Raw genomic sequence first — 24,126 nt, forward strand, 5'->3', positions numbered from 1 at the left:
CTTAAAAACTAACATTCCCATAAACGGATTGACCTGTGACTCTTTCTATCTTTAAAGAGCCTTAATCAGTTCGCTTACTGACACGGTAATTAGGAGTTTAATTTGTTTCCTCATCATATGAATAAATACCTAAAGACGAAATGAATGTTTTACGCTGGAAATAAAAGTAAAAATAAAATGTTTTAGTAAATTAATGAATTTGAATTAACTCTATCAAACTGAATTGGCATTAGATGATCTGATGATCACTTGCTGCCCCCTTCTGGACAGAAACCCATCAGACAAGCATATTTTTACTTTTATTACAATAACCAAACCGTTTCAGTGCACTTTTACAATTTGTTTGTTTAATATGTATTTCTTTATAATACATGTATTTACATACTTTAATCTGAGGATAGCCACACCTGCAGCAGGAGTTGCAACTGGACACTTTTGCAGGACAACATGTTGAATGATGAATTATAAATTCTACTTTCTTAAATTTTAAGATCTTGCAGGCTACATCAGAGACACAACAGCCTTCTTTGTTTTACAGTTCAAAATCCATGAGAGCAAACACTGAGACAGACCACAGACCAAAAGAGAGGAACAAAATCAGCACATTGAAGCTACAAGGTTTGAAACAGGAACACAAATAACTAGTGCACAATGACCCTGTAGCTCAGTGCTTTGACATGAAATTTTGCTCTTTTTAATGACACTCCCAATGTCTGCTTTTTATGAAACAGGAAGAGCAGAACAATAGTCTGGGACTGACAGTAAAACAGAAGAATCTTACACAGAGACACAGATGCGGACAATCCTATGATCAATACAGAATCAAGGTAAGTTTCTAAGTTTATTTATCTAATTAGGTATAGTATATGATTTAGACAGTATCATATGCTTGTTTAAATGTGAAATTAATATCTTCATTAAATATCTTGATAACCTGTATTCTCACATTAAGGCAATACAAAGATAAAGACAACGTTTAGGTGATCACATGTTTTAAATGGCATTTAATGTCAATATTAAGGGACATGTATTCTAAGAATACTATTAAAAATTATATTACACTCAGTGCAGTTGTCTATTAATGAACTATAGTATATATTTTTCATTGTTGATCTGATTTAGGTTCCATCCAGATGTTGAGTTTATAAAAAGAGATCTGTTTTCTATCAGCCGGCACAGTTTCTACATGAACCAGTCCAGATCATCAGAAGACTTTCAGTGCAGAAGGAGATCATGAGAGGGTCCAGTTCAGCTGGTTCTGCTCACCTGAAGGAGGAGACTGGAGATCTACAGAAATCAGTGAATGATGAACTACAGAGAGTCAAAGAGCAGCACAGAAGCAACATGAAGATCAAGTATGAGAGATTATTTGAGGGACTGAAACTCCAGGAGAATGAAACCCTCCTGAACAGCATCTACACACAGCTCTACATCACAGAGGGAGAGAGTGAGGGAGTGAATGAAGAACATGAGGTTTTACAGATGGAGAAAACAGCCAAAACACAACACTCGCAAGAAACTCAGATCTACTGCAATGACATCTTTAAAGCCTCACCTGAACCAGGATGTGAGGAGAAAGACCAAATCAAGACTGTTCTTACTAAAGGCATCGCTGGGATCGAAAAAACTGTCTTTGTGCAGAAGTTCATTCTAGACGGGGAACTTAGAAAATTACTTTAGGGTTTGATATCAGTTTTTAGATTATCAGTAGTTGAGCTTTGCAGATGACCAATTTAGAGGTAAGACAATTAAAATTGTGAATAAATTAAATTTATTAGCCTTTTAAGCTACTACAACTGCAATTTACGATGTACTGCGGCACATTTAATACAAATGTATGTATCTTTCTTTTATTTTGCAGTTTTACCCATGTGATATTCTCAGCACAATGTCATGTGCTGTTTATTGCACTGGCCCTTTAAGAAATTTTTCAAGTGAGCAGGAGAGAGAGAGAGAGCGTGCGCGCATCACAAGTTACTGACGTGTGCAGAAGAGTTTAATGAAGTTTATTCTATTAAGTTAATTTTTTTAATCTGTTTTAAAGATAATGCGTGATGTTAAAAGATGCAAAACTCCACTCCGTGTGGATGTAAAGCATATCCACAAAGAACCGCAGAAGTAGTGTTGTAGGTTTGTAAAATATAGCCTAACAAAGCACAGTTCAGAACACAACATTATGTTTCTTAGGTCTGAACTTTTCTTGACAGGTTATTGCGCGAATTTTCAGCTGAATTTTCGCTAAAATACTTTTAAGGCAAAAAAGAGAAAAGATGCACGTTGTGGGCGTAGCTCAATGCAAGTCCTCAAAACGAAAGTGAAAGCGCACATTTAAAAAAACGACGTGTTTGAAGACATTTTACCAGAACCTCAAAAACCGTCTAGTAAGTTCCTTAAATGTTGTTAGATATTGTTTTTGTTTCAAGAGAGCCACGTGATTTATAAATATATAATTTGTCAAGCTACAGGTCTTACGTGACAAAAATGTATCGTTTTTGTAATGCATTCACTTTTAAAAAAAACAGCATGTGGTTGGGGAGGTTTTGATGCTAGGATGCTGGTTTTAGTTGGTTTAAGATGGTCTTTAGCTGGTTTAACCTGGCCCTGAGGAGGATGAACCAGCGCATGACCAGCTAAGGCCCATCTTAAACCAGCATCCCATTATCAAAACCTGATCAAAACCGTTTACAAACGACACAAAATGATTACACTTTACAGGAAGTTAATACGCTCTCTAGATGGAAATCTTCAAAATTATATTAAAGCACAGAAATTTAATTTTAGGTCTGTACTTTGTGCCACAAAAATACACTGATAACACATCTACTGTAATGTAATTAAATATTTGTCACTCAGATGTGGCTTGAACATAATATTTATTGAGAATTCATAGCTGCTACCTTTACTGACGCAAGCTTTTTGCTTCCAGGTGATGTAGTTATGTAGCTTTAAAAGAACTGTGTATAACAGAGAATTGTTCAGGTTTTACAGATTTTTTTTTTCCATGTTACAAAATTGTATGTCTCGTCTATGTATTGTGTTTCCCCAAACAGATCACTGATTCTGGAGAGAAAAGAAGGAGGCACTGCCTCTACAATGAGTTTCCATGAGGAGAGAGAAGATCAGACTCAGACAGCAGCGTCTGCAGTGTCCAGCTGTGTGTCTTTGAAGAGTAATGATTCCATAAGGCTACCTCCTGTCCTGAGTGATGGAACGGTGACCTCTGAGCCCAAGTAAGATGCTACATTACATACACAGCAGGGTTGGGGTCAATTCAGGAATGAACTCAACAATTCCAATTCAAAGAAAGAAATGGAATTGGAATTCAACAACAATTACAGGAAACAGAGTTGGAATTGAACTGGAATTACAGGAAGTGGAATTCAATTCAGGGAAATTCCGATGAATTCCGTTTATTGCTGTTTCTGAGCATTTATTTGTGATTGCATATAAATAAAAATGAGAACTGTACATTATGAATTAATAATTGAAAGACAGTGGTGATAATTTTCTGCATGTACTATACATTCAATATATGATTACCACATAATATATGTCTCAACTCACAAACACTCTTCACTTTTTATTGCATCAAATTATAATTTCCTGAAATTTAGCATGTGAAATGACCATGCTTAACATACTAAACATACAGTACTTTCTATTTCTTTTATATTTTTGTTGTTTATGTGATTTATGTGAATATTAAATGTACTATAAACTATTGCGCAAATCAAATCAAATTATTTTATTTAGCAACTCAAGTGGAATTTAGTGGAATTTATTTGATTTCAATTTTGTTTCCTGACATTCAAATTCCATTCCAATTCCATTTCCTGTCAGCTGCATGCAATTCCAATTTAATCGCAGGAAGTGAATTGGAATTTACCATTCATTCCCAATTCAATTCATGAATGGCCCCAACCCTGATACAAAGTATGTAAATTTAAAAGCAATGTGTTACTTTATTATTTCCTTGAAATAAATGTAATCTGATTACATACCTTGCGTTATTTGTATTGTGTTACTGTATGATAATAAATAATAAATAGTATAATATTTTGCCTATTAATTTGTTCTATCCTATCTAGCTGTTGTCTGTTAAAATCTACAAGTCGTACTATAATGTATTATTCGTAAGATGTATTGTAACACAGTGCTGATAAAATATGTCATGAAATTCATGCATATACATATTTTTAACTCCGTATCTGATGTATTGAGTATGCAGAGTAATAAGCCAAGAGTTACTAACTTTTAAAGTGAGTTTTTTAATTTATTTTTCTTAATGTGTTAACATTTTGTGTATCATCTATGTATTGTGTTTCCTCAAACAGATCACTGATTCTGGAGAAAAATGAAGGAAGTACTTCCTCTACAAAGAGTCTCCGTGAGGAGAGAGAAGATCAGACTCAGACAGCAGCATCTGCAGTGTCCAGCTGTGTGTCTTTGAAGAGTAACAACTCCATAAGGCTACCTCCTGTACTGAGTGATGGAGCGGTGACTCCTGAACCCAAGTAAGATGCTACGTAACAAACACAGTAACACAGAGATGCAATGAAATTTAAATGGTTAGATTTGGATGTGCAGTTATAGTACGTTTAGTTCAATTTAACAATTAATAATAATAATAATAATAATATTAATAATAATAGAAGTTTTGGGGGGGACAATAAACACAACATTTCTCAAGCGCAATTTTTGAAGGGCCATAATACTGCCAAAATTGTACTTATAATGATATATGTACATAGTTGTTTAATTATGAGTTGGGCTCAGCACACGTCCATATTTAAGTTATTAAATTACATTGCATCCTTTACATAGTATTTTAGGACATATTATAGGGTGTGTTCAAACTTCAGTTCAGTTCGTTTAGTTCATTTGGTCCAGACCAAAAAGTAAAATTATACATTGGGTCCTGGTCCGCTTAGTGTTCACACTGGCATTTTTGAAAGCGAACCTAAAGGCATGATACCTTCACAACCTGATTGGTTGGGTTCAATGACATCAAGGGACCCATTCACTAATTGGTCTGCTCAGTGCCGCTTTAAGTCGAAAACACCAAATGCCGTCTGCTGAACTAAGCACGTTCATTGTTGCGTGCATATGATTTTATTTTCACTACCTGCAAACTAACAAAGAGCTCATAAAGAGAAAGCTCATGTTTGCCCTCTGCTCATTTTGTTTTGGATACATCACTTGTTTTCTTCGTGAAATCATATCGCATAACATCGCATCTTGTTCCTGTTTTTGGTTCGTTTATAAGAAGTTGGTCCATGTCATGTTGGTCCATGCCAATATTTCATTCAAACCGTGCCAGAGTTAGTTTTGAAGCGGGTCAAGACCCGTCTTTTTAGCGGTCTCTGTCCGATTGTTTGGTGCGCACCAGAGGTCAGATGGCAGCGTTCACAGTTACTCAAATTAACCAGACTAATAGAGCAATCGCACCAGAGTTTGTTTTAATTAAAACAAACATGACAAGTGTGAACACACCCTTAGATATTGGACTGCAACAGACCCACTGATCTGCCACTTAACATCACATTGAGCAAAACCCAAAACAATGGCAGATTTGCAATATTAGCCTAATATCACACAAACAGGCTTATCGCTGTTGGTTGTAGTGGGTGACTTACTGTCCAACAAACTACAGTATTAACCCCTTAGCATTTTTCTATCATCTTTATTAAAGAGAAAATAATTTATTATTATTTATTATTTATTCATTAAATATGAAGAAATTCATCTGATATTTAGAGTGAATAAAATAGCCTTGACAGCCTTCTTACTCATTTCACAACTACTAAAGACAACTAAAATTATCTTCCACCAGGCTTATGCGTACGGGTGAAGTAAAGGAGGAAAGCAGACAGTGGACCACAGCAATGTGAGGAAAGGGAGGGGGACTCAAAGTGTTTCTAAATTAAAAAAAATATATATTTTTGTCCTGTTCACATTTGTATTGTTTTACTACTCTTTCATTGTCTGTTTAATAATTTCTCTATAGTGTGGAGAGAGAGAATCTGATTAGATCTGTGAACTCTTATGAGATCCACATCACACAAGCAGCCCTGCAGGATGAAACAAGAGACTTGCAGAAGCCAGTGAATGATAAACTACAGAGGGTCAAAGGCCAACTCAAAACCAGCATGAAGAACAAGTATGAGCAATTATTTGAGGGAAACAAACTCCAAGAGAATTGCACCCTCCTGAACAGGATCTACACACAGCTCTACATCATAGACGGAGAGAGTGAAGGAGTGAATGAAGAACATGAGGTTTTACAGATGGAGAAAACAACCAGAACACAACACTCACAAGACACTCCGATCTACTGCAATGACATCTTTAAAGCCTCACCTGAACCAGGATGCAAGGTGAAAGACCAAATCAAGACTGTTCTTACTAAAGGCATCGCTGGAATCGGAAAAACCGTCTCTGTGCAGAAGTTTATTCTGGACTGGGCCGAGGGAAAAGCCAATCAGGATGTAGATTTCATGTTTGTGCTTCCATTTCGAGAGCTGAACTTGATCCGAGATCATCAGTACAGTCTTCACAGACTTCTGCTGGACTTTCATTCTGAACTTCAAGATCTGGACTCAAAGATTTATGAGGAGTGTAAAGTTGTGTTCATCTTTGATGGTCTGGATGAAAGCAGAATCACACTGATGTTTTCAGATGATCAGAAAGTTTGTGATGTGACTGAGACTTCATCAGTGGGTGTGTTGATGTCAAACCTCATGAAAGGAGAACTGCTTCCCTCTGCTCTCATCTGGATCACCTCCAGACCAGCAGCAGCCAATCAGATCCCCTCCAAATACATCAACCGTCTGACAGAAATTCAGGGATTCAATGAGCCTCAGAAGGAGGAATACTTCAGGAAGAGAATGAGTGACCAGCATCAAGCCAGCAGAATCATCTCACACATCAGAAGAGCAAGAAGCCTCCACATCATGTGCCACATCCCTGTCTTCTGCTGGATCTCATCCACTGTGCTTCAAAAGCTCCTGAAAGAAGATCTGAGTGCAGAAACCCCTCAAACTCTGACTGAAATGTACATCCACTTTCTGCTGATTCAGATCAACATGAGGAACCAGAAGTATGAAGAGAGAGATCCAGAGAAACTCCTGCAGTCCAGCAGAGAAGTGATTGTGAAACTTGCTGAAGTGGCTTTCAATCAGCTGATGAAAGGCAATGTGATGTTCTATGAGGAGGACCTGATTGAGAGTGGCATAGATGTTACTGACGTCTCAGTGTATTCTGGGATTTGCACTGAGATCTTTAAGGAGGAATCTGTGATTCATCAAAGAAAAGTCTACAGCTTCATTCATCTGAGCGTTCAGGAGTTTCTCGCTGCTTTTCACGTGTTTTACTGCTATTCATGCAGCACAATGAAAACCCTTAAGATTTTTGATTTAATGATTAATCTGCATAAAGGTTTAATAGATAAAGCCCTAGAGAGTGAGAATGGACACCTGGATCTGTTCCTGCGGTTCCTGCTGGGCGTCTCACTGGAGTCCAATCAGAGACTCTTACAGGATCTACTGACACACACAGAGAACAGCTCAGAGAGCATCAGGAGAACCACACAGTACATTAAAGAGAAGATCAAAGATGGACATGGACTCTCCACTGAAAGATCCATCAATCTGTTCCTCTGTCTGCTGGAAGTGAAAGATCAGACTCTGTCCAGAGAGATTCAGGAGTTTGTGAAATCAGACAAACACTCAGAGAAGAAACTCTCTCCTGCTCACTGCTCAACAATCGCCTACATGCTTCAGATGTCAGAGGAGGTGCTGGATGAGCTGGATCTCAAGAAATACAACACATCAGATGAGGGGAAAAGAAGACTGATCCCAGCTGTAATCAACTGCAGAAAAGCTCTGTGAGTGTTACAATAAAAATATTTCTGCATAGAAAATGATTCTGCTCACCAGCTTTATCCTCTCTGAAATTATAATTCATAATGTTCACAGAAATGATGTGAATAAGGTGTATGTGAATTAAAAAAAATTCAAATGTCATTGGCAGAATCAGGATAACAATTGTTTTACCCTCTTTCAGTCTTGCTGGTTGTAATCTCACTGCTCAACATTGTGAAATTGTGGCATCAGCTCTACAATCCTCAGACTCTGTCCTGAGAGAGCTGGATCTGAGTAACAATGACCTGCAGGACTCCGGTGTGAAGCTGCTCTCCGATGGACTGAAGAGTCCAAACTGTCAGCTGGAGATACTGAGGTATAAAGAACATATAAAGGTTTGATTTACAGTTATTTGGTCATAATATTGATTTTGTGTCTGTAGATGATTTGACTATGTGTGTTTGTAGGTTGTCAGGTTGTATGGTGACAGAGGAAGGCTGTGGTTATTTGTCTTCAGCTCTGAATTCAAACCCCTCACACCCGAGAGAGCTGGATCTGAGCTACAATCACCCAGGACCATCAGGAGTCCAGCTGCTTAACCACAAAATGGAGGATCCAAACTGCTCACTGCAGATACTCAAGTATGTTTGGCAGTGTGATGCAGTTGTGTGTGTGCACGTTTATAAATTGTATTTACTCAAGAGTCTAAACATGAACACTTCAATGTTCTCTTGTTTAGCATAGATGGATTATCAACCCACAGAGGTTAAGGTTATGGGCGTTATTAAAATACTGTAGTTGCTATTAATATGTTGTGAGTTGTAGATATTAATAAATTAGTCATAAGATCAATTTACAGTGATTTTAATGAATGAAGGGAGGTTCTGTTTCTCTGCAAGTCTTTAAATTTTTGGTGTGTATATATTTGTCTAGTCTGAATCATGGAGAACATTTCAGGATCAGACCAGGACTGCAAAAATGTAGGTCTTCATACATCTCTCACATGTATTTAACATACACTTATATTATACTATATTGCCAAAAGTATTGGGACACCCAATTTTAATGAACAGGTTTGACTGAACAGGTTTGATTTTCATGAGTACAAATCTTAATGTTTAAGCATATAATGATATTCTGGGAAATTGTGTGCTTCTAATTTAATAGCAACAGTTTGGACAGGACCATTTTCTATTCTAACATGACAATGCCTCTGTGTATAAGGCAATGTTCAAAATGAAATGACTGATTCAGTCAATGTGGAAGAACGTGACTGGTCTGCATAAAACCAAGTCCTAAGTCAAGTCCTAAGCACATACACTATATGGACAAAATTATGGGAACACACCCTTCTTTAGACCAGAAAAGGGTACTTGCAAAACTGTAGCAACAATTGTATTTCCATCTCTGTTGCAGCAGTTTTGGAAGTGTCTAAAATGACTGTACCCACATGTACAAGTCGTTGGTGTTTGGTGATGAGTTTGTCTCTAGGTCTGCATTTAAAGTTATACCAGAGGTGTTCAGCTGGGGTTAGGACTTTTCTTTCTGCAGACCAGTCAAGGTCTTCCACACTGACTGAATTAATCCTTTCTTTTAAGCCTTGCCTTTATACACAGAGGCATTGCCATGTTAGAATAGATAGGGTCCTGTCCAAATTGTTGTTATAAAATTAGAAACACACAATTTCCCAGAATATCATTATATGCTTAAACATTAAGATTTGTACTCATGGAAATTACTAAAGTAGTCAAACCTGTTCATTAGAAGGGGAAGCCCAAAACTTTTGGCAATATAGTGTAGCTTACAAGCATGGTACAGTTCTAATCTCTCTTCTTTTGTTTAGATGCCTGTGATCTCACACTAGATCCAAACACAGCAAACACTAAACTCATCCTATCTGAGGACAACAGAAAGGCAACGCTTGTGGAAGATCCACAGCCATATCCTGATCATCCAGAGAGATTTGAGCACTATGAGCAGGTTCTGTGTGGAGAGAGTCTGACTGGACGCTGTTACTGGGAGGCTGAATGGAGTGGCTATGTTGATATAGCAGTGACATACAAAGGAATCAGCAGGAAAGGAAGAAGTGATGACTGTGATTATGGACTTAATAATAAGTCTTGGACTGTGAGCTGTGTTAAGGGCAGATATACACATTGGTATGATAAAGTTAGTGTTGATATTCTTGTACCTTTTTCAAAATCTACTAGAGTAGGAGTTTATGTGGATGTGTCAGCGGGCGCTTTGTCCTTCTACAGTGTCTCTGACACACATACACTCACACACTTACACACATTCAACACCACATTCACTGAACCCCTGTACGCTGGCATCGGGGTTTTTTATAATAACTGCTCAGTATGTCTGTGTCAGATTTAACAACGAAACAGGAGGAACAACAGAGAACATTTCTCACAAATCTTTAAATGATACAGTGATAGGTGAAAGTTAACTCATTTCAAATTTAGTTACATCAAGCATGACATACCTGACGTAAAGAAGAACATGATGGTGGAAAGTGGTCTTAAAGTCCTGAATTTCAGCTCTGGAGTGATAAGTTTATTTATTTGTACAATTTACAGTTTATATTTTATAAATAACAGACATTAGTAAGTTATTATTATTTGTATTTGTGGGATTGTATACCATTTAATTAAAATACAATGAATATATTGTTTGAGACTTGAGAGTACAGTAAAACTAACATTTTTATTCTTAGCAGAAACGATTTATGATAAGTTATGCAGGCATTTTATAACATAATTTCCACTTAAATCAATATGTCAAATGTTATATATGTATTGCCTGTATTTACAATCACAGAGTAACAAAAAAAAAATCATAATATGGTAAGTACTAAAGCTTAAAATAAATGTGGAAAAGCATTGTAAAAAATAATAACAATCACAGATAGTCATGTCCGGACAGCACTGTTTGAAGGACACCAGAATCAGACATTCGGTAATTATACCAAATTTATATGAGAAAAACAACTGCGGCAGGCTAGAACAGGATTAAAATTATTCGAATAGCAACGCAAATCACAATTTACCAGACCTCAGCAAAAAGTATCGACTGTTTTTTTTTTTTTTCAAGTTTATTTGAATTCGCTTTTCACGATACAAATCATTGTGAAGCAGCTGTGCAGAAAATGTAGGTTACCCCAATATATTTAGTAGCTTACTATGGTGACTTCTGTATGTCAAGTCTATGTGCATATGGTATAGATGTACAGTAGTCAACATTAGAAGTGGATCAAAACCTTTCATCAAAGTTGTCCTAAAACTAAAACAATAGCCGCTCTTGTCTTAGAACAACTTTGTTGAACTTTTTTTGATCCACTTCAAATTTTGACTACTGTATGTTAAAATCAATAACGGTGTAATCAAACAGATGATGAACACTATTAATAGTAATGGTTTTGTGTTGCAATCAAACTTGTAGCAAAATTTTGTAGTGCTGTATGTTGTTTAAGGGCTGGCAAGGCTTGTCTTCTGAGGGTTTGGCATCATCTCTTCTCGGGTATTCTGTATCCAGACTGAATCTTGTGTAATTCCTAGTTACCACGGGGTGTTCATCCTGTGACAGAAACAGAGAAGCAAATAGAGAAATAATTAGTGTAGCTGCTGTTCCAACCAAGCAAAAATTATGTGTTTAGCCCAAGCTGAAGAATGTTGATGTGCATTTGATCAGATAACTGTAGAACAAGGTTCATTAAATAAAGTCAATTTGTTCTTCCAGGTTTACAAAGTCACTGTTGAACTAAATCTGTTAATCTAGTGCTGTCAACAGTAGCTAAACACCTGTCACGTTCAAACAAGGGAGGTCTGGGTCCAAATGCAGGGAGAGTAAGAATATTTAATGAAACAAAACACAAATAAACATAAACAAAAGGCCAACACGGCACACACAACTTAAACTCAAAAGAACAAAACAAGAACAAGGTCTAGAGCCAGGATCAGAAACACAGAAACAAACCACACAGAAGACAATGCAGCCAGGATGATGAGTGGGGAAGAAGGGTTCTTATAACCCAGATAATTGTGACCAGGTGAGGGGTGAATGATTGCTAATGACAAACAGGTGTACAAATCAAGGGAGTGCAGTGGAGGGAAGGGAAAACAGCGACCTCAGGTGGCTGAGGGAAACCCCACAGCCCAGATCATGACACACACCATTATATAGAATATAGTATGACCATATATCTTATGGTTTAGCATTTCTCTGACACTTTTTAAATCTCTGTTGTGTATGTATTTGTCTTTTGAAGTTTGATAAACAGATCAGTGCTGTAGTAAAATCATGCTTTTTTCATCTTCATCTACTTTCTAAAGTGAAACCTTTCTTATCACAGAGTAACTTTCAAACAGAGATCCATGCCTTTGTAACAACTCGATTAGATTATTGTAACTCTCTATATTATGGTGTTTCTCAGTCCTCTCTTGTCATGTGCTGTTTATTGCCCTGGCCCTTTAAGAAATTGTTCAAGTGAGCAGGAGAGAGAGAGAGAGAGAGAGAGAGAGATCGCATCACAAGTTACTGACGTGTGCAGAAGAGTTTAATGAAGTTTATTCTATTAAGTTAATTTTTTAAATCTGTTTTAAAGATAATGCGTGATGTTAAAAGATGCAAAACTCCACTCCGTGTGGATGTAAAGCATATCCACAAAGAACCGCAGAAGTAGTGTTATAGGTTTGTAAAATATAGCCTAACAAAGCACAGTTCAGAACACAACATTATGTTTCTTAGGTCTGAACTTTTCTTGACAGGTGATTGCGCGAATTTTCAGCTGAATTTTCGCTAAAATACTTTTAAGGCAAAAAAATAGAAAAGATGCACGTTGTGGGCGTAGCTCAATGCAAGTCCTCAAAACGAAAGTGAAAGCGCACATTCAAAAAAACGACGTGTTTGAAGACATTTTACCAGAACCTCAAAAACCGTCTAGTAAGTTCCTTAAATGTTGTTAGATATTGTTTTTGTTTCAAGAGAGCCACGTGATTTATAAATATATAATTTGTCAAGCTACAGGTCTTACGTGACAAAAATGTATCGTTTTTGTAATGCATTCACTTTTAAAAAAAACAGCACGTGGTTGGGGAGGTTTTGATGCTAGGATGCTGGTTTTAGTTGGTTTAAGATGGTCTTTAGCTGGTTTAACCTGGCCCTGAGGAGGATGAACCAGCGCATGACCAGCTAAGGCCCATCTTAAACCAGCATCCCATTATCAAAACCTGATCAAAACCGTTTACAAACGACACAAAATGATTACACTTTACAGGAAGTTAATACGCTCTCTAAATCTTCAAAATTATATTAAAGCACAGAAATTTAATTTTAGGTCTGTACTTTGTGCCACAAAAATACACTGATAACACATCTACTGTAATGTAATTAAATATTTGTCACTCAGATGTGGCTTGAACATAATATTTATTGAGAATTCATAGCTGCTACCTTTACTGACGCAAGCTTTTTGCTTCCAGGTGATGTAGTTATGTAGCTTTAAAAGAACTGTGTATAACAGAGAATTGTTCAGGTTTTACAGATTTTTTTTTTTCCATGTTACAAAATTGTATGTCTCGTCTATGTATTGTGTTTCCCCAAACAGATCACTGATTCTGGAGAGAAAAGAAGGAGGCACTGCCTCTACAATGAGTTTCCATGAGGAGAGAGAAGATCAGACTCAGACAGCAGCGTCTGCAGTGTCCAGCTGTGTGTCTTTGAAGAGTAATGATTCCATAAGGCTACCTCCTGTCCTGAGTGATGGAACGGTGACCTCTGAGCCCAAGTAAGATGCTACATTACATACACAGCAGGGTTGGGGTCAATTCAGGAATGAACTCAACAATTCCAATTCAAAGAAAGAAATGGAATTGGAATTCAACAACAATTACAGGAAACAGAGTTGGAATTACAGGAAGTGGAATTCAATTCAGGGAAATTCCCATGAATTCCGTTTATTGCTGTTTCTGAGCATTTATTTGTGATTGCATATAAATAAAAATGAGAACTGTACATTATGAATTAATAATTGAAAGACAGTGGTGATAATTTTCTGTATGTACTATACATTCAGTATATGATTACCACATAATATATGTCTCAACTCACAAACACTCTTCACTTTTTATTGCATCAAATTATAATTTCCTGAAATTTAGCATGTGAAATGACCATGCTTAACATACTAAACATACAGTACTTTCTATTTCTTTTATATTTTTGTTGTTTATGTGATTTACAATATTAAATGTACTATAAACTATTGCGCAAATCAAATCAAATTATTTTATTTAGCAACTCAAGTGGAATTTAGTGGAATTTATTTGATTTCAATTTTGTTTCCTGACATTCAAATTCCATTCCAATTCCATTTCCTGTCAGCTGCATGCAATTCCAATTTAATCGCAGGAAGTGAATTGGAATTTACCATTCATTCTCAATTCAATTCATGAATGGCCCCAACCCTGATACAAAGTATGTAAATTTAAAAGCAATGTGTTACTTTATTATTTCCTTCGAATAAATGTAATCTGATTACATACCTTGCGTTATTTGTATTGTGTTACTGTATGATAATAAATAATAAATAGTATAATATTTCGCCTATTAATTTGTTCTATCCTATCTAGCTGTTGTCTGTTAAAATCTACAAGTCGTACTATAATGTATTATTCGTAAGATGTATTGTAACACAGTGCTGATAAAATATGTCATGAAATTCATGCATATACATATTTTTAACTCCGTATCTGATGTATTGAGTATGCAGAGTAATAAGCCAAGAGTTACTAACTTTTAAAGTGAGTTTTTTAATTTATTTTTCTTAATGTGTTAACATTTTGTGTATCATCTATGTATTGTGTTTCCTCAAACAGATCACTGATTCTGGAGAAAAATGAAGGAAGTACTTCCTCTACAAAGAGTCTCCGTGAGGAGAGAGAAGATCAGACTCAGACAGCAGCATCTGCAGTGTCCAGCTGTGTGTCTTTGAAGAGTAACGACTCCATAAGGCTACCTCCTGGACTGAGTGATGGAACGGTGACCTCTGACCCCAAGTAAGATGCTACGTAACAAACACAGTAACACAGAGATGCAATGAAATTGAAATGGTTAGATTTGGATGTGCAGTTATAGTACGTTTAGTTCAATTTAACAATTAATAATAATAATAATATTAATAATAATAGAAGTAGTAAAAAAAGTTTCAGCGGTTTGCATGGGCATAAATTTCATTTAACACTTTGGGGGGGACAATAAACACAACATTTCTCAAGCGCAATTTTTGAAGGGCCATAATACTGCCAAAATTGTACTTATAATGATATATGTACATAGTTGTTTAATTATGAGTTGGGTTCAGCACACGTCCATATTTAAGTTATTAAATTACATTGCATCCTTTACATAGTATTTTAGGACATATTATAGGGTGTGTTCAAACTTCAGTTCAGTTCGTTTAGTTCATTTGGTCCAGACCAAAAAGTAAAATTATACATTGGGTCCTGGTCCGCTTAGTGTTCACACTGGCATTTTTGAAAGCGAACCTAAAGGCATGATACCTTCACAACCTGATTGGTTGGGTTCAATGACATCAAGGGACCCATTCACTAATTGGTCTGCTCAGTGCTGCTTTAAGTCGAAAACACCAAATGCCGTCTGCTGAACTAAGCACGTTCATTGTTGCGTGCATATGATTTTATTTTCACTACCTGCAAACTAACAAAGAGCTCATAAAGAGAAAGCTCATGTTTGCCCTCTGCTCATTTTGTTTTGGATACACCACTTGTTTTCTTCGTGAAATCATATCGCATAACATCGCATCTTGTTCCTGTTTTTGGTTCGTTTATAAGAAGTTGGTCCATGTCATGTTGGTCCATGCCAATATTTCATTCAAACCGTGCCAGAGTTAGTTTTGAAGCGGGTCAAGACCCGTCTTTTTAGCGGTCTCTGTCCGATTGTTTGGTGCGCACCAGAGGTCAGATGGCAGCGTTCACAGTTACTCAAATTAACCAGACTAATAGAGCAATCGCACCAGAGTTTGTTTTAATTAAAACAAACATGACAAGTGTGAACACACCCTTAAATATTGGACTGCAACAGACCCACTGATCTGCCACTTAACATCACATTGAGCAAAACCCAAAACAATGGCAGATTTGCAATATTAGCCTAATATCACACAAACAGGCTTATCGCTGTTGGTTGTAGTGGGTGACTTACTGTCCAACAAACTACAGTATTAACCCCTTAGCATTTTTCTATCATCTTTATTAAAGAGAAAATAATTTATTATTATTTATTATTTATTCATTAAATATGAAGAACTTCATCTGATATTTAGAGTGAATAAAATAGCCTTGACAGCCTTCTTACTCATTTCACAACTACTAAAGACAACTAAAATTATCTTCCACCAGGCTTATGCGTACGGGTGAAGTAAAGGGGGAAAGCAGACAGTGGACCACAGCAATGTGAGGAAAGGGAGGGGGACTCAAAGTGATTCTAAATTAAAAAATATATATATTTTTGTCCTGTTCACATTTGTATTGTTTTACTACTCTTTCATTGTCTGTTTAATAATTTCTCTATAGTGTGGAGAGAGAGAATCTGATTAGATCTGTGAACTCTTATGAGATCCACATCACACAAGCAGCCCTGCAGGATGAAACAAGAGACTTGCAGAAGCCAGTGAATGATAAACTACAGAGGGTCAAAGGCCAACTCAAAACCAGCATGAAGAACAAGTATGAGCAATTATTTGAGGGAAACAAACTCCAAGAGAATTGCACCCTCCTGAACAGGATCTACACACAGCTCTACATCATAGACGGAGAGAGTGAAGGAGTGAATGAAGAACATGAGGTTTTACAGATGGAGAAAACAGCCAGAACACAACACTCACAAGACACTCCGATCTACTGCAATGACATCTTTAAAGCCTCACCTGAACCAGGATGCAAGGTGAAAGACCAAATCAAGACTGTTCTTACTAAAGGCATCGCTGGAATCGGAAAAACCATCTCTGTGCAGAAGTTTATTCTGGACTGGGCCGAGGGAAAAGCCAATCAGGATGTAGATTTCATGTTTGTGCTTCCATTTCGAGAGCTGAACTTGATCCGAGATCAAGTCTACAGTCTTCACAGACTTCTGCTGGACTTTCATTCTGAACTTCAAGATCTGGACTCAAAGATTTATGAGGAGTGTAAAGTTGTGTTCATCTTTGATGGTCTGGATGAAAGCAGAATCACACTGATGTTTTCAGATGATCAGAAAGTTTGTGATGTGACTGAGACATCATCAGTGGGTGTGTTGATGTCAAACCTCATGAAAGGAGAACTTCTTCCCTCTGCTCTCATCTGGATCACCTCCAGACCAGCAGCAGCCAATCAGATCCCCTCCAAATACATCAACCGTCTGACAGAAATTCAGGGATTCAATGAGTCTCAAAAGGAGGAATATTTCAGGAAGAGAATCAGTGACCAGCATCAAGCCAGCAGAATCATCTCACACATCAGAAGAGCAAGAAGCCTCCACATCATGTGCCACATCCCCGTCTTTTGCTGGATCTCATCCACTGTGCTTCAGAAGATCCTGAAAGAAGATCTGAGGGCAGAAACCCCTCAAACTCTGACTGAAATGTACATCCACTTTCTGCTGATTCAGATCAACATGAGGAACCAGAAGTACGAAGAGAGAGATCCAGAGAAACCCCTGCAGTCCAACAGAGAAATGATTGTGAAACTTGCTGAAGTGGCTTTCAATCAGCTGATGAAGGGCAATGTGATGTTCTATGAGGAGGACCTGATTGAGAGCGGCATAGACATCACTGACGTCTCACTGTATTCTGGGATTTGCACTGAGATCTTTAAAGAGGAATCTGTGATTCATCAGAGAAAAGTCTACAGCTTCATTCATCTGAGCGTTCAGGAGTTTCTTGCTGCTTTTCATGTGTTTTACTGCTATTCATGCAGCACAATGAAAACCCTTAAAATTTTTGATTTAATGCTTAATGTGCATAAAGGTTTAATAGATAAAGCCCTAGAGAGTGAGAATGGCCATCTGGATCTGTTCCTGCGGTTCCTGCTGGGCGTCTCACTGGAGTCCAATCAGAGACTCTTACAGGATCTACTGACACACACAGAGAACAGCTCAGAGAGCATCAGGAGAACCACACAGTACATTAAAGAGAAGATCAAAGATGGACATGGACTCTCCACTGAAAGATCCATCAATCTGTTCCTCTGTCTGCTGGAAGTGAAAGATCAGACTCTGTCTAGAGAGATTCAGGAGTTTGTGAAATCAGACAAACACTCAGAGAAGAAACTCTCTCCTGCTCACTGCTCAACAATCGCCTACATGCTTCAGATGACAGAGGAGGTTCTGGATGAGCTGGATCTCAAGAAATACAACACATCAGATGAGGGGAGAATAAGACTGATACCAGCTGTGCTCAACTGCAGAAAAGCTCTGTGAGTGTTACAATAAAAATATTTCTGGATATAAAATGTTTCTGCTCAGCAGCTTTATGCTCTCTGAAAGGAATTATACTTAATGATGTTTACAGAAATCATGTGAATAAGTCATATGTGAATTTAAAAATTTTCAAATGTTCATTTGCAGAATCAGGATAACAATTGTTTTACTCTCTTTCAGTCTTGCTGGTTGTAATCTCACTGTTCAACATTGTGAAATTGTGGCATCAGCTCTACAATCCTCAAACTCTGTCCTGAGAGAACTGGATCTGAGTAACAATGACCTGCAGGACTCCGGTGTGAAGCTGCTCTCCGATGGACTGAAGAGTCCAAACTGTCAGCTGCAGATACTGAGGTATAAAGAACATATAAAGGTTTGATTTACAGTTATTTGGTCATAAAATTGATTGTGTGTCAGTAGATGATCTGACTGTGTGTGTCTGTAGGTTGTCTGGCTGTATGGTGACAGAGGAAGGCTGTGGTTATTTGTCTTCAGCTCTGAGTTCAAACCCCTCACACCTGAGAGAGCTGGATCTGAGCTACAATCACCCAGGACCATCAGGAGTCCAGCTGCTTAACCACAAACTGGAGGATCCAAACTGCTCACTGCAGATACTCAAGTATGTTTGGCAGTGTGATGCAGTTGTGTGTGTGCAATTATAAATTGTATTTACTCAAGACTCCTAACATGAACAGTTCATTGTTCTCTTGTTTACGTAGATGAATTATCAACCCACCGAGGTTAAGGTTATGGGCATTATTAAAATACTGTAGTTGCTATTAATATGTTGTGAGTTGTAGATATTAATAAATTAGTCATAAATCAATCTACAGTGATTTTAATGAATGAAGGGAGGTTCTGTTTCTCTGCAAGTCTTTACATTTTTGGTGTGTATATATTTGTCTAGTCTGAATCATGGAGAACATTTCAGGATCAGACCAGGACTGCAAAAATGTAGGTCTTCATACATGTCTCACATATATTTAACATACACTATATTATACTATGTTGCCAAAAGTATTAGGACACCCAATTTTAATGAACAGGTTTGACTGAACAGGTTTGATTTTCATGAGTACAAATCTTAATGTTTAAGCATATAATGATATTCTGGGAAACTGTGTGCTTCTAATTTAATAGCAACAGTTTGGACAGGACCATTTTCTATTCTAACATGACAATGCCTCTGTGTATAAGGCAATGTTCAAAATGAAATGACTGATTCAGTCAATGTGGAAGAACGTGACTAGTCTGCATAAAACCAAGTCCTAAGTCAAGTCCTAAGCACATACACTATATGGACAAAATTATGGGAACACACCCTTCTTTAGACCAGAAAAGGGTACTTGCAAAACTGTAGCAACAATTGTATTTCCGTCTCTGTTGCAGCAGTTTTGGAAGTGTCTAAAATGACTGTACCCACATGTACAAGTCATTGGTGTTTGGTGATGAGTTTGTCTCTAGGTCTGCATTTAAAGTATCTTCACAGATGTTCAGCTGGGGTTAGGACTTTTCTTTCTGCAGACCAGTCAAGGTCTTCCACACTGACTGAATGAATCCTTTCTTTTTAAGCCTTGCCTTTATACACAGAGGCATTGTCATGTTAGAATAGAAAGGGTCCTGTCCAAACTGTTGTTATAAAATTAGAAACACACAATTTCCCAGAATATCATTATATGCTTAAACATTAAGATTTGTACTCATGGAAATTACTAAAGTAGTCAATCCTGTTCATTAGAAGGGGAAGCCCAAAACTTTTGGCAATATAGTGTAGCTTACAAGCATGGTACAGTTCTAATCTCTCTTCTTTTGTTTAGATGCCTGTGATCTCACACTAGATCCAAACACAGCAAACACTAAACTCATCCTATCTGAGGACAACAGAAAGGCAACGCTTGTGGAAGATCCACAGCCGTATCCTGATCATCCAGAGAGATTTGAGCACTATGAGCAGGTTCTGTGTGGAGAGAGTCTGACTGGACGCTGTTACTGGGAGGCTGAATGGAGTGGCTGGGTTGATATAGCAGTGACATACAAAGGAATCAGCAGGAAAGGAAGAAGTGATGACTGTGATTATGGACTTAATAATAAGTCTTGGACTGTGAGCTGTGTTAAGGGCAGATATACACTTTGGTATGATAAAGTTAGTGTTGATATTCTTGTACCTTTTTCAAAATCTACTAGAGTAGGAGTTTATGTGGATGTGTCAGCGGGCGCTTTGTCCTTCTACAGCGTCTCTGACACACATACACTCACACACTTACACACATTCAACACCACATTCACTGAACCCCTGTACGCTGGCATCGGGGTTTTTTATAATAACTGCTCAGTATGTCTGTGTCAGATTTAACAACGAAACAGGAGAGAACAACAGAGAACATTTCTCACAAATCTGTAAACGGTACATTGATAGGTGAAAGTTAACTCATTTCAAATTTATTTACATCAAGCATGACATACCTGACGTAAAGAAGAACATGATGGTGGAAAGTGGTCTAAAAAATAGTCCTGAATTTCAGCTCTGGAGTGATAAGTTTATTTATTTGTACAATTTACAGTTTTTATTTTTACTGTCTTTTTGAAAATAACAGACATTAGTAAGTTATTATTATTTGTAATTGGGATTGTATACCATTTAATTAAAATACAATGAATATATTGTTTGAGACTTGAGACTACAGTAAAACTAACATTTTTATTCTTAGCAGAAACAATTTATGATAAGTTATGCAGGCATTTTATAACATAATTTCCACTTAAATCAATATGTCAGATGTTATATATGTATTGCCTGTATTTACAATCACAGCGTAACAAAAATAAAATCATAATATGGTAAGCACTAAAGCTTAAAATAAATGTGGAAAAGCATTGTAAAAAATAATAACAATCACAGATAGTCATGTCCGGACAGCACTGTTTGAAGGACACCAGAATCAGACATTCGGTAATTATGCCAAATTTATATGAGAAAAACAACTGCGGCAGGCTAGAACAGGATTAAAATTATTCGAATAGCAACGCAAATCACAATTTACCAGACCTCAGCAAAAAGTATCGACTGTTTTTTTTTTTTTTTTTTAATTCAAGTTTATTTGAATTCGCTTTTCACGATACAAATCATTGCGAAGCAGCTGTACAGAAAATGTAGGTTACCCCAATATATTTAGTAGCTTACTATGGTGACTTCTGTATGTCAAGTCAATGTACATGTGGTATAGATGTACAGTAGTCAGCATTACAAGTGGATCAAAACCTTTCATCAAAGTTGTCCTAAAACTAAAACAATAGCCGTTCTTGTCTTAGAACAACTTTGTTTTTTGATCTACTTCAAATTTTGACTACTGTATGTTAAAATCAATAACGGTGTAATCAAACAGATGATGAACACTATTAATAGTAATGGTTTTGTGTTGCAATCAAACTTGTAGCAAAATTGTGTAGTGCTGTATGTTGTTTAAGGGCTGGCAAGGCTTGTCTTCTGAGGGTTTGGCATCATCTCTTCTCGGGTATTCTGTATCCAGACTGAATCTTGTGTAATTCCTAGTTACCACGGGGTGTTCATCCTGTGACAGAAACAGAGAAGCAAATAGAGAAATAATTAGTGTAGCTGCTGTTCCAACCAAGCAAAAATTGTGTGTTTAGCCCAAGCTGAAGAATGTTGATGTGCATTTGATCAGATAACTGTAGAACAAGGTTTATTAAATAAAGTCAATTTGTTCTTCCAGGTTTACAAAGTCACTGTTGAACTAAATCTGTGAATCTAGTGTTGTCGACGGTAGCTAAACACCATTATATAAAAATAAATTTATAAAATATAGAATGAACATATTTCTTATGGTTTAACATTTGTGCTTATAACTTGCTGTGCTGTAAAATCCGAGCACCCTTTCAATGGATAACCTTATGAAAATTAACCATTTTCATCAACCAGATTTATTAAAGTAAATAGTAACCATGTTTTGTAGTGCATTGATTACCATTTATGTAGTCAAAGTTGTAAATACCATGGTTAAACTATGGTTAGTATGGCCAATCTATGGTTAATTTGTGGTTACATTTTTTTAGCTATTTGTAGTAAAACCATGGTTAACTTCCCTAAGGGTGTAGTGTAATACAGGAAAGCTAAAAAAAGTTATATGTGCCCCCGGAGCACAAAATCAGTCTTATATTTGTAGCAATAGCCAAAAATACATTGTTTTTCTTTTAGACAAAAATCAGGATATTAAGTAAACATCATGTTGTAAATTACCTACCGTTAAATATATCAAAACTTAATTTTTGATTAGTAATATGCATTGCTAAGAACTTCATTTGGACAACTTTAAAGGCGATTTTCTTAGTTTTTAGATTTTTTGCCACCCTAAAATTTTTGATTTTCAAATAGTTGTATCTCGACCAAATATTGTCCTGTCGTGTCCTATCAAACCATACATCAATGGAAAGCTAATTTGTTCAAAAAGTGACCTTTATGACTGGTTTTGTGGTCCAGGGTCACATATATAATAAAGTTACAGTATATGCCAATAATTGTAGCACAATTTGTTTTGTTCTTTACTGTTAAAAGTCAGAGGAAGCCCTCTTAAAAACCTTGAAAACCTTGAATAATTACAATCACCATGCATGTACCTTCATTTTAAGGGTTGGAACGTAAATTACAGCCAACTTCTGTTCTAAAAGACCGAGAGGGTGCTCGCTGCAGAGCCATATGGGAGTAGCTGGAGCTCCAGCTCCCCCTCGCTGGAGGTAATGGGTGGAGATAGACACCTAACCACACCCTAACCCTACCCCTTACCCTATCCCTAAACATAACTCCACCCATTTGTCCACACAGAGGTGGAGCTGGACATCCAGAGAGATGGAGCTGGAGGCCATTTGGCTCTGCAGTGAGCAGTACTTGGAAAGACCTGACAAAAAAAGCTGAGAATGGCTCCATCTAGAGGTGAATATGTGGCATCAAATCAGTGACAAACACCTGTAGAAGCAGCAAGGAGGAAATATGCAGTTTTGCAGATGCTTACCTAAAAGTGAGTGATTTTATGTTACCAAGGCTGCTGGAACAATTTTGGTAGCGGTTGGATATTTGGATAGCAATCTGAGAGTCATGGAAATATTTATTTGATATATTTAATTAGACCCAAAACCTTTATTTTAGCTGGGCCAATCTGTCATCATTTTGCTTCATTTCAGTTGAGAGGCGGACAGTACCAACAGAGAGAAAGGGAGCATTAATATAACTGAGAAATCAAGAGACAAGCAGAGACAGGTGAGTGTGGGCGCATGTGGAAGAAACATAAACAGAAAGAAAGAAAACAGAGAGACTGAACCTGATGACAATATTAACTGTAGAAGGGTTATTTAATCAAACCTCTTAGCTACATGGATTTGAACATACTAACTTCATCATATGATCCATACCATAGCAGCAAGAAACATTGTAAATCCAACAATTCATAGAATTTAAACAGATAGTTCAACCAAAAATTTATTTACCCTCATTCCAAAGCCATAAGACTTTGGTTAACACAAATGAAGACCTGAGAGGTTTCTGGAGTAGATGTGAAGTTACCCGCAAGGGAAATGCCATCACAAATACTGAGGCAAGTTTTTGTTTTTATTTGCCTGTTGGCTCTGTGGGCGATCTATATTGATACACCTATTCTATTTAAGTGGATGAGGCCGTATGCAAATGTTCATCAACATGCAAAAACACAAGCATCCAGTCGACCACTGAGGCACTGGAGGAATTTTAGAGAGATTTGCATGAAAGCAATGCAACCATCCT

The 24,126-nt window shown here is 37.1% G+C and overlaps 2 protein-coding genes across 2 annotated transcripts; both read left to right on the forward strand.

The window, feature by feature from the left end:
* The first annotated feature begins 5,840 nt into the window (after window positions 1-5,840).
* Window positions 5,841-11,590, forward strand: LOC141336179 (protein NLRC3-like). Its single transcript, XM_073841717.1, has 6 exons — window positions 5,841-5,887; window positions 6,008-7,885; window positions 8,065-8,238; window positions 8,330-8,503; window positions 8,796-8,842; window positions 9,706-11,590. Exons 2-6 carry the CDS (start codon window positions 6,150-6,152, stop codon window positions 10,239-10,241), a joined length of 2,667 nt encoding a protein of 888 aa, XP_073697818.1. The 5' UTR covers window positions 5,841-5,887; window positions 6,008-6,149; the 3' UTR covers window positions 10,242-11,590.
* A 4,847-nt stretch (window positions 11,591-16,437) lies between these two features.
* Window positions 16,438-22,078, forward strand: LOC141336099 (protein NLRC3-like). The gene is made up of 5 exons (XM_073841606.1): window positions 16,438-18,334; window positions 18,519-18,692; window positions 18,784-18,957; window positions 19,246-19,292; window positions 20,156-22,078. The coding sequence occupies exons 1-5, from the start codon at window positions 16,599-16,601 to the stop codon at window positions 20,689-20,691; spliced, it is 2,667 nt and encodes an 888-aa protein (XP_073697707.1). The 5' UTR covers window positions 16,438-16,598; the 3' UTR covers window positions 20,692-22,078.
* Window positions 22,079-24,126: the final 2,048 nt, after the last annotated feature.

The sequence above is a fragment of the Garra rufa genome, chromosome 6 (assembly GCF_049309525.1).
Source record: "Garra rufa chromosome 6, GarRuf1.0, whole genome shotgun sequence".
NCBI lineage: Eukaryota > Metazoa > Chordata > Actinopteri > Cypriniformes > Cyprinidae > Garra > Garra rufa.